The sequence below is a fragment of the Ranitomeya variabilis genome, chromosome 2 (genome assembly GCF_051348905.1).
Source record: "Ranitomeya variabilis isolate aRanVar5 chromosome 2, aRanVar5.hap1, whole genome shotgun sequence".
Classification (NCBI taxonomy): domain Eukaryota; kingdom Metazoa; phylum Chordata; class Amphibia; order Anura; family Dendrobatidae; genus Ranitomeya; species Ranitomeya variabilis.
Window position 1 is genome coordinate 354,564,826 of NC_135233.1, and position 15,708 is coordinate 354,580,533.

The 15,708-nt window shown below is 41.2% G+C and overlaps 1 protein-coding gene across 1 annotated transcript in view; it reads right to left on the reverse strand.

The window, feature by feature from the left end:
* Positions 1 to 4,736: 4,736 nt before the first annotated feature.
* The window catches only part of LOC143803753 (cytochrome P450 2G1-like), a 353,179-nt gene continuing 342,207 nt past the window's right edge, over positions 4,737 to 15,708 (reverse strand). Inside the window, exons 9-10 of the mRNA XM_077281525.1 lie at positions 8,380 to 8,521; positions 4,737 to 4,930 (exon numbers count right to left, since the gene is read on the reverse strand). Coding sequence (XP_077137640.1) covers positions 4,737 to 4,930; positions 8,380 to 8,521 — 336 coding nt within the window. The remainder of the gene's footprint in view (positions 4,931 to 8,379; positions 8,522 to 15,708) is intronic.

The window sequence follows — 15,708 nt, forward strand, 5'->3', positions numbered from 1 at the left end:
TTTACAGGTGTCTCTTCTCTCGCGGTGACTTCGGGCTCTAATCTACTGCTGTGCCTTCAGGTGTCAGTGGTGGCCAGGAGACCTGCAATATCTTGCACTCCAGTTTCTGCTGTGGGGCATACAGTTCTCACACAACTTTGGACTCCTGTGTCTGGTTTCTTGCTTTCAATCCTGGAGTTTCTCTCTCCTCCTCTGCTTCCTCTCCCTTCACTTTCTCACACAGACTGACCCCTATATCCTCCTCCAGACAAGAACATATAGGGAAGTTACCCTGAAACTGGGTCTAGAGCTCCCGCTTCTGGCCTGGAGTCAAGTAAGTGTTGTATGCTAATGTTACCTGCTAAGGGAATTCCTTTTCGCTTCCAGGCATGGCATCACCCTCCCTGGGAGGCAGGCAATACCACTGTGGCATCCGGATTCATGGGGTGCCACCGTTTTAATTGCAGCAGGATCCTACTGACCCATAAATTGAAGCTTTAACCTAAGAAAGCTATTCACAATAGATACGTAGGTTCCCAGCAAACAGGAGATCACCTTGTCGTTGGCTGCTGGGCATGCATGAATTGGCCAAATTATGTGCTAAGCATCTCCATTTTTTCTTATTATCTAGAGCAGTAATGCTATTCATATTTGATATTTACTTGCTTTATCACTACAGAATGCAACTTTATTTGGTTGTTACTGACAATAAACCTGAGCAAAACTCTTGTAGTCTTTCTTTAATGTTACGGTTATTCTCTGTCCTTAAAGGGAACCTGTCACCCCGTTTTTTGAAGATGAGATAAAAATACCGTTAAATAGGGGCAGAGCTGGGCGTTACATTAGTGTCTTTGTGTGCCTTTATAACCTACCTAAGCTGCCGAAATACCTTTGTAAAGTCGCCGTTTTCTGCTGTCACTCACGCTGGTCTGGTCATATGGGTGTGGTGACAGCACTGTTTCTCCCCCAGAAACCTGCTCATCATTACATTGGTGGCGTAGTGGTGTGCGCATGTCCAAAGCGAAGATCCACTGCCCAGGAGATTCAAAACAGCGTGGTCTTCGCTATTCGCCGTTTACCGGTGGGCGCGGCCATCTTTCCTGTGGCCGCGCGTGCGCAGATGGAGCGCTCTGCTACCCGGGGCTTCAGGAAAATGGCCGCCGCGATCTCCATCTGCGCACGCGCGGAATCCCACGGCCATTTTCCTGAAGCCCCGGGCAGCAGAGCGCTCCATCTGCGCACGCGCGGCCACAGGAAAGATGGCCACGCCCACCGGTAAACGGCGAATAGCGAAGACCGCGCTGTTTTGAATCTCCTGGGCAGTGGATCTTCGCTTTGGACATGCGCACACCACTACGCCACCAACGTAATGATGAGCAGGTTTCTGGTGGAGAAACAGCGCTGTCACCACACCCATATGACCAGACCAGCGTGAGTGACAGCAGAAAACGGCGACTTTACAAAGGTATTTCGGCAGCTTAGGTAGGTTATAAAGGCACACAAAGACACTAATGTAATGCCCAGCTCTGCCCCTATTTAACGGTATTTTTAGCTCATCTTCAAAAAACGGGGTGACAGGTTCCCTTTAACTCTGTCCCTACAACCCTGGCCACTGCCCTATAAAACAATAAACCCTGCGCTACATACATAGTGGCTGTTCTCCAAGGCTGTTATCATGTTTTGGAGTAGTTGTCATGGACAATAACCAACACATAAGAGACCGTTTTGAGAGTGATACAGAGGCAGAGATTGTGCAGTTTTAAACAACCCGCCATCATACTTTAATTTATAGGACAACAGGATTGAGGGAAAATGACAATTGTGGTGTAATAGGTTTTTTAAAATTCAGAGATTTGAGAGATTTGTGGTCTCGTGTTTGCATGAGCCTTGGGGCAAGACTTTATGGGGAAATTATCACTCCTTTTAGAATTTCAGATACAATTTGGCTAGGGGAAAAACTATTTTGTCAATTATTTTTCAAAAATTGTGATGTGGACATCAATGAGGTTACTCACCCTGGAATATCACAGACCCATCCTTTTTGGTGTAAAGCAAAAATATTTATTTTTCTCACGCAGAGGTACAACAGCTTGATGGTTACAGTCACAGTAAATGGTACAATATACATGACAATTTATCTCAAATTTGGAAATATTTTTGAATGGATGAATGGGGGAACAGTTGCAGAATTGTAGGCAGTTACATACTTTGGCCTATAGTGCTGTGCTTCACCACAAATTCTTCAGTTGAGCATTTATACAGTTGAGGCTTGGAGTAGAAATGAGAAACACTGGATGCAAAGTTTACAGAAGAACCGTGTATTGTGTTCCAAAGTAGTTCATATGTAAAATGATGTGTAAGGTGTACAAAGCTTCAATTCCTATTCATAATACGTTGGTTTTCTGACAATAGTTTTTGGCACAGCAAAAGTGGGAAGTTGAAAGTTCCATAACTACTAATAATTAACAGTATGTGTGACCTAAAAGAATCCACAGCGGCTTGATGGAAGACATACTTAGACAATTGCATTCCCAAAGCAACAGGAACCGAAGAATCTAACCCCAGAAATTAAATTTCTCATAACAATTAGTATTAAATCTTTAAAAATAGGTTGAATGTTTATACATTGTCTTGAAATAGTATTCATAACTAGTGTTGAGCATTCCGATACCGCAAGTATCGGGTATCGGCCGATATTTGTGGTATCGGAATTCCGATACCGAGATCCGATACTTTTGTGATATCGGGAATCGGTATCAGGATCGATATTAATGTGTAAAATAAAGAATAAAAAATATTGATATTCTCACCTCTCCGACGCAGCCTGGACCTTACCGATGTAACCAGCAGCTTCCGTTCCTAAGAATGAGCGCTTGAAAGACCTTAGATGACGTGGCAACTTGTGATTGGTCGCGTGGCGGTCACGTGACCGCTCACGCGACCAATCACAAGCCGCCACGTCATCTAAGGTCTTTCAAGCACTCATTCTTAGGAACGGAAGCTGCCGGTTACATCGGTAAGGTCCATGCTGTGTCGGAGAGGTGAGTATATCAATATTTTTTATTTTTATTCTTTATTTTACACATTAATATGGATCCCAGGGCCTGAAGGAGAGTTTCCTCTTCTTCAGACCCTGGGAACCATACAGGATACCTTCCGATACTTGGTGTCCCATTGACTTGTATTGGTATCGGGTATCGGTATCGGCGATATCCGATACTTTTCGGGTATCGGCCGATACTATCCAATACCGATACTTTCAAGTATCGGATGGTATTGCTCAACACTATTCATAACCAATAAACTTTTCCACAATACTTCAGTTACACCCCCAAAAACTTAAATGTTTTTTTTTACATTGTATGTGATACCAACACTAAGTAGCAAGTATCTGTGAAGTGTAAAGAAAATTACACATGGTTGCTAATTATTTTAAAATGATAAATCTGAAAATTGTTGCGTTCATTTATATTTAGCCCCCTCCCCCCGAGACAATACTCAATTTACAAGTCTTATCACAGATTCTCAGCAGGATTTAGGTCTGAACTGTGCTTAAGGCATTCACTCACATTCACTCACATAAACGTATTTTGATCTAAACTATCCATTGTAGCTGTGGCAGAGTGTTTAGATTCGTTGTCCTACTGGAGGTTGAACCTATGTCCCAGTCTCAAGTCTTTTGCAGCCTGTAACAGATTTTCCTCCAGGATTGCCATGTATTTTGCTCCATCTATATTCCCATCTACTCTAACTAGACTTGCTTTCTTATCCCTGCTGAAGGAAATTAAATTCACAGCATGATCCTGCCACCACCATGTGTGAAGGTGGGATGGTGTTTTCAGGGCGATGTGCAGTGCTAGGTTTCCCTCCAAACATAGCATTTTTCATTTGGCCAAACAAGCTCTACCTTGGTCTCACCTGACCAGAAAACCTTTTTCCACATGCTAGCTGTTTCCTCTACATGAATTTTTGCAAGATGCAAGTGGGACTTTTTATGGCGTGCTTTTAAAAATGTCTTTCTTTTTTCCAGTCTTCCATAAGGCCCAGGTTTGTGGAGCACAATATGTGTCCTGTGGACAGAGTCTACCACCTGAGATGTGGATCTCTGCAGCTCCTTCAGGGTGACTATGGGTCTCTTGGTTATGTCTCTAATTAGTGCTCTCCTTTCTTGGGATATCAGTTTAGGTGGACAGCCATGTCTTGGTAGGTTTGCAGTCCATACTGCTTAAATTTTTGGGTGTTGAGATTAACAGTGCTTTATCGAATGTTCAGAACTCGGGCTATTTTTTTTATAACCTAAACCTGCTCTATTCTTCTCTACAACTTTATCCCTAACCTGGCTGGTGTGTTCCTTGGTTTTCCTGATGCGACTTGATCCCTAATATATTCTTATACAAACCTCTGAGGCCTTCACATAACAGCTTTAGTTATACCAAGAATGAATTATACCCAGGTGGACTCAATTGACTAATTATGTGATTTCTAGAGGCAATTGGTTACTTGGGATTTCATGTAGAGGTACAGGAGGCTGAATACAAATGAATGTCTTATTTTCTGATATACATTTTTTTTAATACTTAGAAAACCATGTATCAATTTCCTTACACTTCACAAATACCTGCTACACATAAAATCCTAATAAAATACATTTATGTTTGAAGGTATAACTTGAAAAAAATTGGAAAAGTTCACGGGGTATGAAGGCACTGTTAATGGCAATTTGGTCTGTTCATGCAATTACATTGACCCAACTTGACCTAGTTTTCCTGGGTACGAGCAATGAATTTAATTTTATGGTTTGGAGGAATCCTTTCAAAACTACTTTCTGTTGGAGTGATATTAAAGTCCTTGAGGTCCACTGTAGGCTTCACAGTGAATTTTTGCAGGATGACGGTAAAGAAAATAAAAAGTTCCTGGATCACCAACCTTTCGGCGACGCATGCTCTCTTTCCTGCAATTATGGGAATGTAAGGTACAGTAAATTAGCTGAATAAATCGCTCAGATAAGAATGCATTGAAATATTGACATACAAGACTATGGAGAATTTGCAACATTGGTAATATATATGGGCTTAAAGAGGTTTTTAAGAGCTAACATATTGATTTTTAGGAAACCTTATCAATATGAAATCAACGGTGCTCTGACATCCAGCACCTTCATCGATCTGCTGTTTGCAGCTTCCATGGTGGCTGCATGTAAGCAGTGAACAAAGCTAGAACTGCTCAGCTCTGTGTACTTCACACATCCATGTGACATGGGAGCTGCAAACAGCTGATAGGTGAGGGCTACATCAAATTGATTTGCATGACCTTCATTAAGGCTAGGCTATCAGACCTCTTTAAAGAGAAACTGTCATTTGATCCATGCTGCCCAAACCACTGGCAGCATAAATCAGAGACTGTCAGAACAATTGCACTCCTGTATATTTTCTTCTAAAACAATTCAGTGTTTTAGAGAAATTAACAGTTGAAGATCCAGTTCTTTCCTTGGCTGTTTCAAGTACTTGACAGGTCTCTCCTTTGCGTATACATATGGAGAGACCTGTTAGTCACCTGGTGCAGTGCTGGGAGGAGAAGGCTGGAGCAGTGTTGGACTTGTCTGGTCAGCGGCTATCTAAGATTTGAACAGCATGAATCAGATGACAGAATCCCTTTAAGATTGATGTTCAGAAGATGTAGACTATGCTATGTAACAGCCAATATTATTTTGAAAGGGAAGTCAAGTTATTTCCTTTGTAGCTTTATAATTTATATGCAGATGCCATGCTACAGAGTCACAATTTATGGGATAGTCCAACTTCTACAACTTGGCTTCTTAATAGTAAATACAGGTGATTCTCACAAAATTAGAATATCGTCAAAAATATAATTTATTTCAGTTCTTCAAAACAAAAAGTCAAACTCATATTATATAGAGTCATTACAAACAGAGTGATCTATTTCAAGTGTTTATTTCTATTAATGTTGATGATTATGGCCAATGAAAACCCAAAAGTCATTATCTCAGTAAATTAGAATATTTTATAACACCAGCTTGAAGAATGATTGTAAAATCTGAAATCTTGGTTTACTGAAATGTGTTGGTCATGAGTGGCTTGACACAGTGATGGAGATGGAAATTCCATTCTCCAGCAGGACTTGGCACCTGTCCACCCTGCCAAAAGTGCCAATACCTGATTTTAAAACAAAAGTATCACTGTGCTTAATTGGCCAGCAAACTCGCCTCACCTTAACCTCATAGACAATCTATGGGGTGTTGTCAAGAGGAAGATGAGAGAAACCAGACTCAACATTGCAGACGAGCTGAAGGCTGCTATCAAAGCAACCTGGGCTTCCATAACACCTCAGCAGTGCCACAGGCTGATCGCCTCCATGCCACGCGGCATTGATGCAGTTATTGATGCAAAAGGAGCCCTAACCAAATATTGAGCGCATTTACTGAACATACATTTCAGTAGGCCAACATTTCAGATTTTAAAATCATTTTTCAAGCTGGTGTTATAAAGTACAAGGGGTCCAGACATTAACTGTCAAATAGTACCGTACTTATTAGAGTCAGTGGGCCTTTTCTTTTTCCTAGACCAGGTACCAGTGTTTTCTATGCACTAGTGCATTCGGCAATATATCTTCACTAGCTATTGAACCCGTTCTACGCCCGGGTGGCGAGACTTTATATTGGTATTTGGTCTCCATCCTGGTATGTGCTGCTTCCATCCTATGTCTTAACTTTATGTGCTGCTACCATCTTGCACCTCCATCCTGTCATATGCTGCTCTTATCCTGCGCTCATTTTCTGTCATCTTCCGGCACCATTTTCTTGAAGACACACTGCAGTATCCAAGAAAATGGCGGCGGAAAGCGCGGACTGCGCAGGTGCTGATTCCGGGAGTAGGGGGACATTCATGGCCCGGAATCAGGTGGCGTAAGTAAGAAATTGCTGTGGCATGAACTGCCACAGCATCATGAGGGCGGGATCATGTCCACCGTGTCCCCACGTCCCCTGTTTACATTTCCTAAATGTCCCCCTGCTCCCGGAATCGGCACCTGCGCTTTCCGGCGCCATTTTTTTTTCTAGAATACGGACACTGGCTATAATCTAATACTAGGAGCGTCGCGCTTGCGCAGTCTATAAAGGCTTCGGACAGAGTGACGCTCCTACCGTTATATTATAGATTATAATTTACTGAGATAATGACTTTTGGGTTTTCATTGGCTGTACACCATAATTATTATTTTGATTATTATTATACATTTTTATAGCGCCATTTGTTCCACGGCGCTTTACATGTGAAATACGGGGCAAATATAGACAAATACATTAAACATGAGCAAAAAACAAGGCATACGGGTACATAAGGAGGGAGGAACCTGCCCGCGAGGGCTTACAGTCTGCAGGGGATGGGTGATGATACACTAGGAGAGGGTAGAGCTGGTTGTGCGGCAGTTCAGTAGGTTCATCAACATTTACAGAAATGAACACTTGAAATAGATCACTCTGTTTGTAATGACTCTATATATTATATCTGTTTCCCTTGTGTATTGAACTGAAATAAATTAACTTTTTGATGATATTCTAATTCTGTGAGAAGCACCTGTATATAATTCAGAATTGCAAGATACATTCTGGCAGCAACCCTAAACCAGGGAACCTCCATCAATTATGTCAAGATGCCACAAAAGGAGAGATAAAAAAACGGAAAGTTCCTAGTGTTCTCCTATGTTCACAAAAGTTCTCTGAGGTCTGGACATCACCCAATAGAGATGAGCTAATTAGCAGAAATAAGATTAGCCAAATTAGCTCTAGCTCCTCTTTGTTCTTCCATCTTCAGTCTTCTTCCCTCTTGAGCTCCTGTCTGGGTCTTATGTGAGTCACCCCACGACATCATGACGTCACATGAGACCCATTCAGTGCCCGAAGAGCCAAAGAATGAGAATGGAAAAGAACACCAGATCCTTAGAGAGGAAACTAACTGCGGATGACTAGGTGAAAATCCATAAGGCAAGTGTTATGGGTTTTGTTTTTATCCCTGCTTTTCCCTAAAAACAATCACGGCTGCCATTTTATTTAATTTTAGTGAATTAATTTTGCCCAAAAAATTCATGAAATTCAAAGTGAATTTGATTCACCTTGATTCAATTGAATCATGATTAAGAGCCACACATAGCTTGTAGAAAAATATTTTTTAGATTAAAATAATGAAAATATTTCAACTGTATTCAGTATAGAGATAGGAGGGGGTGGACTGAATACTAGTCAGTGGCATGTATTTGGTTGGCTGCTAATTGCTTTCAAAAAAGCATGAGGAGATTCTTTGCATGGAGATTTTGTAGGGGATTGAAGACATAGCATATTATATCAGCACCTGTAAGAGGAGTACTGTAAGTATAAAATATACAAACCTGCAGACAATGGCATAGATGCATTATTTTTCTTAAATGTATTGTTTTCATCCAAAAAGTGATTGACATAGAACTCTTCTGGTTTTTCGAATTGTGAAGGGTCCCGCAATACAGTCGTCAACATGGCAATAACTTCTGTACCCTGAGAAAAAAGATAGAAAGGAAGAATACACGTAACACATGAGCTGTCATCTGCTGATTGGTTGTGTCATGGAATGCGTTTTATGTCATTCAACAGACTAAAGGCTGCCATAAGCTGCTCCTTAAATGGAATCTATCTTCAAGTTTTTGCTATGTAATCTGAGAGCAGCATAATGTAGGGACAGAGATGCTGATTCAGTGATATGTCACTTACTGGACTGTGTGTTGTTGTTTCAATACAATCACTGTTTTATCAACATTAGATTATCACTAGAAGATTAGGTTTCTCATGCCTCCTAGTTCTCCTGCTCTGTCTAACCCTGCCCCACCACTGATTGGCAGATTTCTGCCAATAAACAGTGTGCACAGAAAACTGCTAATCAGTAGTGTGGGTAGGGTTACACAGAGCTCATAGGTTTGATAGATTTGAGACAGAGAAAACTGGATTTTATAAAAAATGAAAGCATGTAGCCCAGTAAGTGATGCATCTCTGAAATGAGGGTCTCGGTCCCCACACTATGCTGTTCTCAAATCTTAATATATACTTACCTTGCAATGTTTTCACATGCTGCTCCATCCAGATATGTCCAGATCCCAGAATTCCAAGAGGCAGAAGTTCACGACCTCCATATTGGGACACCCAAGTGATTGGTGTCTCAATATGGAAACTGCTGGTGGTACCAGCCTCTTGCGCGGGACCACCAGCGGAACACACACACAAACACACATTGTATATGCCGCACACACCACACACACGCACTGTGTACACAGTATGCACCACACACACACACACACTGTATACACCATACGCACCACACACACACTGTATACGCCGTACGCAGCCTCTTGCGCGGTACCACCAGCAGAAGACCGTCGCGAACATTCTGCGAACACGCCGCCACCGGGATCAGTAAATGATTCACTGACCGCCGCCATATTTGTACAGAAGGAGGGCATGCACAGTGCTAATGTGACCACCGCTATTTGTCTGCATAAAGATGGCGGTGGTCTGATTTACTGTGCCTGCACAAATTCCGCGCAGGTGCAGTGAATCATTTGGCAGATCCCGGCGGCAGATGCGCCACGTGTCTACAGGAAGGAAGAAAACAGCACAGTGGTGGAGAGAAACAGAGCAGACAAGGGGGAGAGCACATGGGGTACAAAGGTCAAAGAAGAGATGACATGAGAGGAGAAGACAGCAGATAGGGGAGAGAGAAAGCGCACCGGGTGAGAGACAGAACACAGAGGGGAGACAGCTCAAACGGGACAGCACATGAGGGGAGAACACAGCACAGGAAGGAGAGAGACAGCAGACAAGGGGGATAGCACATGGGGTAGGCAGTTCAAAGAAGAGAGCACAGACTGGAGAAGTCAGCACATGGGGAAAGAGAGAGTGGATAGGTGGGTGAGCACATGGGGGGGGAGACATTCTCAACGCTGCAATGCCTGCCCCCATCGTGACATTACCGCCCTCCCAATGCGATAGTATCGGGCCTCCATCTAGGTATATAATAAACTCCTGGTGATGGATTCACTTTAAAGTGATTGACTCATCTTCAGGAGCATGCTGTTCCTCTGCCTTTTGCTTTCCTGTGGGGCAAGATGCCCTCCTGATGATTGACAGTTCGTGCAACTAGCCCAAACTGTGCACTTTCCAATGCTGCAAGCAAACACAGTTTTACCTTTGCAGCATCAGAGGAGCACATGAGAAATCTAGTGATCGATTTAGCATTAGACCAGTGATTACAACCTCTGTGGCAAAGAGCTTGTATGAGCTATTTTACTTGCCTAGCAGATTGTCCACTACTGATAGACTGCAGAGATGGCCGGTAGCTTAGACAACAAGCGATAAAATATACAATTAAAGGTAAATTGTTTTTGATTTTACAAACAGTTTGGAATTTTAGCCATTTATCATGTTCAAATTACCCTTTCAGCCGACAGGTTTGCAAGGTAAGCTTAGCAAATTTTGGAGTGTATTTGCTAATATATTTGTGATCTGAGGACTTTTTCCATCTCTATTCTAGGAACTACTTGAATTATCATTAGCGTAAAAAATGTGAAGCGTCTTTTCTTAGATCTCAGTGGAATACTGTTAATCGGTAATTTCTCTTAGGTATGTTTGAATGAATTGATAAATTGGGTGTTTCCAGCAGGGGACATGTCCCTCCGTTATCTGACATTGTCCAATGAATGATGGCAACATTAGACTGTGTAGGTGCACACTCCTTTGACAATGGGAATGTTAACCCCCAGATGATAGAAAATTCACATATTATTCTGGTGGAATAGCAGAGGAATGACTTGTATTTTTACAATCTCTATAAAAAATGCATATGTCAAGATGGATGATAATGTTCCTTTAAGGCATAGTAATTTTTTGTAAACTTCTGCTATTTATTTGTCATAACTTGTCATCATCGGTTGCCTTGAAACCACTCAGCAGTTTGGTGGATGGGTGTGTATCTTCGTAAAATCCAACTTAAAATCTGAGCTCTAGGAAAACATTGGGGGAGTTACAGCCATGTAGAGTCACTATGGGTAAATGTACATGAGGATGGCAATAATGGAAAGCTGCTGATTGGAGTTGGCTACAAGCCTCCTAATACTGCTGAACAGGTAGAGGATGAAATGCTGCAACAAATAAAAAAGGCAGCAAACAGTAATAGAGTTATTATAATGGGGGATTTTAACTGTCCAGACATTCAATGGGACATAGAATCTTCTGGTTGTGCTAAAAGCTACAAGTTCTTATCCACAGTTCAGGACAATTGCCTCTCTCAGCTGGTAGATGAACCAATCAGGCGAGGTAATCTGCTGGATCTGGTTCTGTCAAATAGGCCAGATTCATTTTCAGGACTACAGGTCAGGGAGCATTTGGGAAGCAATTACCATAACATGGTAAGTTTCAATGTAATTTTAACTCAAACATTCAAAACGGGAAATGTCAAAACTTGAAACTTTAGGAGAACTGATTTCAACAAATTAAGGGAAGAGCTTAATCGTGTAGACTGAGACCATGTCATGGTGACTGGGGATACAGAACATAAATGGGGCATTTTTAAGGAAATACTACTATAATCCTGCGGAAAACTTATCCTCTGGTGATAAAATATCAACCAGTTAAAAGATGATTAAGAACAGATTTACTGAAGACAAAGAAAAGGCTGAGATGTGCAACAGACACTTTTCTGTTACAGGGATCATTCAACAAGGCAAAAATCAAAGTTCACTACCTGATATAACTAGTTTAACACAAAAATAAATACACCTACATCAGGGCAATTTAAATATTGGCAAATTCCCCGACCCAGATAGCATTCATCCCAGATACTGAGGGAATTTAGTTCAATAATTGACAGACTGATGTATCTCATATTCTTAGACTTTCTTGTAACAGTAGTGGTGCCACAGGATTGGAAGATGGCTCACATGGTACCAATATTTAAGAAAGGTAAGAAGGTGGATCCAGCCAACTACTGGGGGAAACTACAGTATATGCTGTTAGTTAAGGAATTGGCAAAATGGCAGGAAACAAAGAGTTGTCATAAATGGGATATAGTCAGCAGTGGGGACCGCAGGAATCTGTGCTAGGACCAATTCTTTTCAACCTATTTATTAATGACCTTGTGGATGGGATTGAGAGTAAAGTGTCAGTCTTTGGTGATGATGACATCAAGCAATGTAGGATATTAAAATCTTACCTTGACATTACAATATTGCAAAACCATCTGAATAAGATGACTGAATTGGCAAACATTGGCAAATGAGATCTAATGTAGATAAATGTAAAGTAATGCACCTAGGACGGACTAATCCTATTGATGCATACACATTAACCCCTTAACTCCCAAGGGTGGTTTGAACGTTAATGACGGGCCAATTTTTACAATTCTCACCACTGTCCCTTTATGAGGTTATAACTCTGGAACGCTTCAACCTGATGATTCTGACAATGTTTTCTCATGTCATATTGTACAGTACTTCATGATAGTGGTAAAATTTCATTGATATTACCTGCATTTATTTGTGGAAAAAACGGAAGTTTGGCGTAAATTTTGAAAATTTTGCAATTTTCCATCTTTGAATTTTTATGCCCTTAAATCACAGAGATATGTCACAAAAAATACATAATAAGCAACATTTCCCACATGTTTAATTTACATCAGCTCAATTTTGGAACCAAATTTTTTTTTGTTAGGCAGTTATGAGGCTTAAAAGTTGACCAGCAATTTCTCATTTTTACAACATAATTTTTTTTTAGGGACCACATCACATTTGAAGTCACTTTGAGGGGTCTATATGATAGAAAATACCCAAGTGTGACAGCATTCTAAAAACTGCACGCCTCAAGGTGCTCAAAACCACATTCAAGAAGTTTATTAACCCTTCAGGTGTTTCACTGGAATTTTTGGAATGTTTAAAAAAAAATGAACATTTAACTTTTTTTCACAAAAAATTTATTTCAACTCCAATTTGTTTTATTTTACCAAGGGTAACAGGAGAAATTGGACCCCAAAAGTTGTTGTACAATTTGTTCTGAGTATGCTGATACCCCATATGTGGGGGTAAACCACTGTTTGGGCGCATGGCAGAGCTCGGAAGGGAAGGATCGCCGTTTGACTTTTCAATGCAAAATTGACTGGAATTGAGATTAGACGCCATGTCGCGTTTGGAGAGCCTGATGTGCCTAAACATTGAAACTCCCCACAAGTAACACCACTATGAAAAATAGACCCCTAGGGAACTTATCTAGATGGTAGTGAGCACTTTGACCCACCAAGTGCTTCACAGAAGTTTATAATGTAGAGCCGTAAAAATAAAGTCTTTTTTTTCACAAAAATGATCTTTTCGCCCCTAATTTTTTATTGTCCTAAAGGTAACAGAAGAAATTGGACCACAAAAGTTGTTGTGCAATTTGTCCTGAGTATGCTTATACCCCATATGTGGGGGTAAACCACTGTTTGGGTGCATGGCAGAGCTCGGAATGGAAGGATCGCCATTTGACTTTTCAATGCAAAATTGACTGGATTTGAGAATAGGACACCATTTTGCGTTTGGAGAACCCCTGATGTGCCTAAACAGTAGAAACCCCCCACAAATCACCCCATATTGGAAACTAGACCCCCTAATTAACTGATCTAGATGTGTTGTGATGTGTTTTGAGAACTTTGAACCCTCAAGTGTTTCACTACAGTTTATAACGCAGAGCTGTGAAAATAAAAAAATCCTTTTTTTTTTCCACAAAAATTATTTTTCAGCCCCCAGTTTTGTATTTTCCCAAGGGTAATGGGAGAAATTGGACACCAAAAGTTGTTGTCCAATTTTTCCTGTGAACGCTGATAACCCATATGTGGGGGGGAACCACCGTTTGGGCACATGGCAGAGCTCGGAAGGAGGGCCGTTTGGAACAGACTTAGATGGATTGGTCTGCAGGCGTCACGTTGCATTTGCAGAGCCCCTGATGTATCTAAACAGTAGAAACCCCCCACAAGTGACCTCATATTGTAAACTAGACCCCCTAGTTAACTTATCTAGATGTGTTGTGAGAACTTTGAACCCTCAAGTGTTTCACTACAGTTTATAACGCAGAGCCGTGAAAATAAAAAATCTTTTTCTTCCCACAAAAATTATTTTTTAGCACCCTGGTTTTTTCCCAAGTGTAGCAGGAGAAATTGGACCCCAAAAGTTGTTTTCCAATTTATCCTGAGTACTCTGATACCCCATATGTTGGGGTAAACCCCTGTTTGGGAGCACGCAAGAGCTTAGAAGGGAAGGAGCACTGTTTTACTTTTTCAACGCAGAATTGGCTGGAATTGAGATCGGACGCCATGTCACATTTGGAGAGCCCGTGATGTGCCTAAATAGTGGAAACCCCACAATTCTGACTGAAACCCTAACCCAAACATACCCCTATCCCTAATCCCAACCCTAACCATAACCCTAACCACTCCCCTAACCCGAACATGCCCCTAACCCTTATCCCAACCACAATCCTAACTCCAACACACCCCTAACCCTAATCCCAACCCTAACTACACCCCTAACTCCAACACACCCTTAACCTTAATCCCTACCATAACCCTAACCACACCCCTAACCCTAATCCCAACCCTAATCCCAACCGTAAATGTAATCCAAACCCTAACTTTAGCCCCAACCCTAACCCTAACTTTAGCCCCAACCCTAACCGTAACTTTAGCCCCAACCCTAACCGTAACTTTAGCCCCAACCCTAACCCTGACTTTAGCCCCAACCCTAACCATAACTTTAGCCTCAGCCCTAACCCTAACTTTAACCCCAACCATAACCCTAAGTGTAACCCCAACCCTAACTGTAGCCCTAACCCTAACTTTAGCCCCAACCCTAACCCTAACTTTAGCCCTAACCCTAACTTTAGCCCCAACCCTAACCCTAACTATAGCCCTAACCCTAACTTTAGCCCCAACCCTAACCCTAACCCTAATGGGAAAATGGAAATAAATACATTTTTAAATTTTTTTATTATTTTTCCCTAACTAAGGGGGTGATGAAGGGGGGTTTGATTTACTTTTATAGCATTTTTTTCCAGTGGATTTTTATGATTGGCAGCTGTCACACACTAAAAGACGCTTTTTATTGCAAAAAATAGTTTTAGCGTCTCCGCATTTTGAGACCTATAATTTTTCCATATTTTGGTCCACAGAGTCATGTGAGGTCTTGTTTTTGCGGGATGAGTTGATGCTTTTATCGGTACCATTTTTGGGAACATGACATTTTGTGATCACTTTTTATTCCTATTTTTGTCAGGCAGAATGACCAAAAACCAGCCATTCATGAATTTCTTTTGGGAGGGTCGTTTATACTGTTCCACGTTTGGTAAAATTGATAAAGCAGTTTTATTCTTCGGGTCAGTACGATTGCAGCGATACCTCATTTATATCATTATTTTATGTTTTGGCGCTTTTATACGATAAAAACTATTATATAAAAAATAAATATTTTTGCATTGCCTTATTCTGAGGACTATAACTTTTTAATTTTTTTGCTGATGATGCTATATGGCAGCTCGTTTTTTGCGGGACAAGATGACGTTTTTAGCGGTTCCATGGTTATTTATATGCGTCTTTTTGATCGCGTGTTTTTCCACTTTTTGTTCGGCGGTATGATAATAAAGCGTTGTTTTTTGCCTAGTTTTTTTTTTCTTTA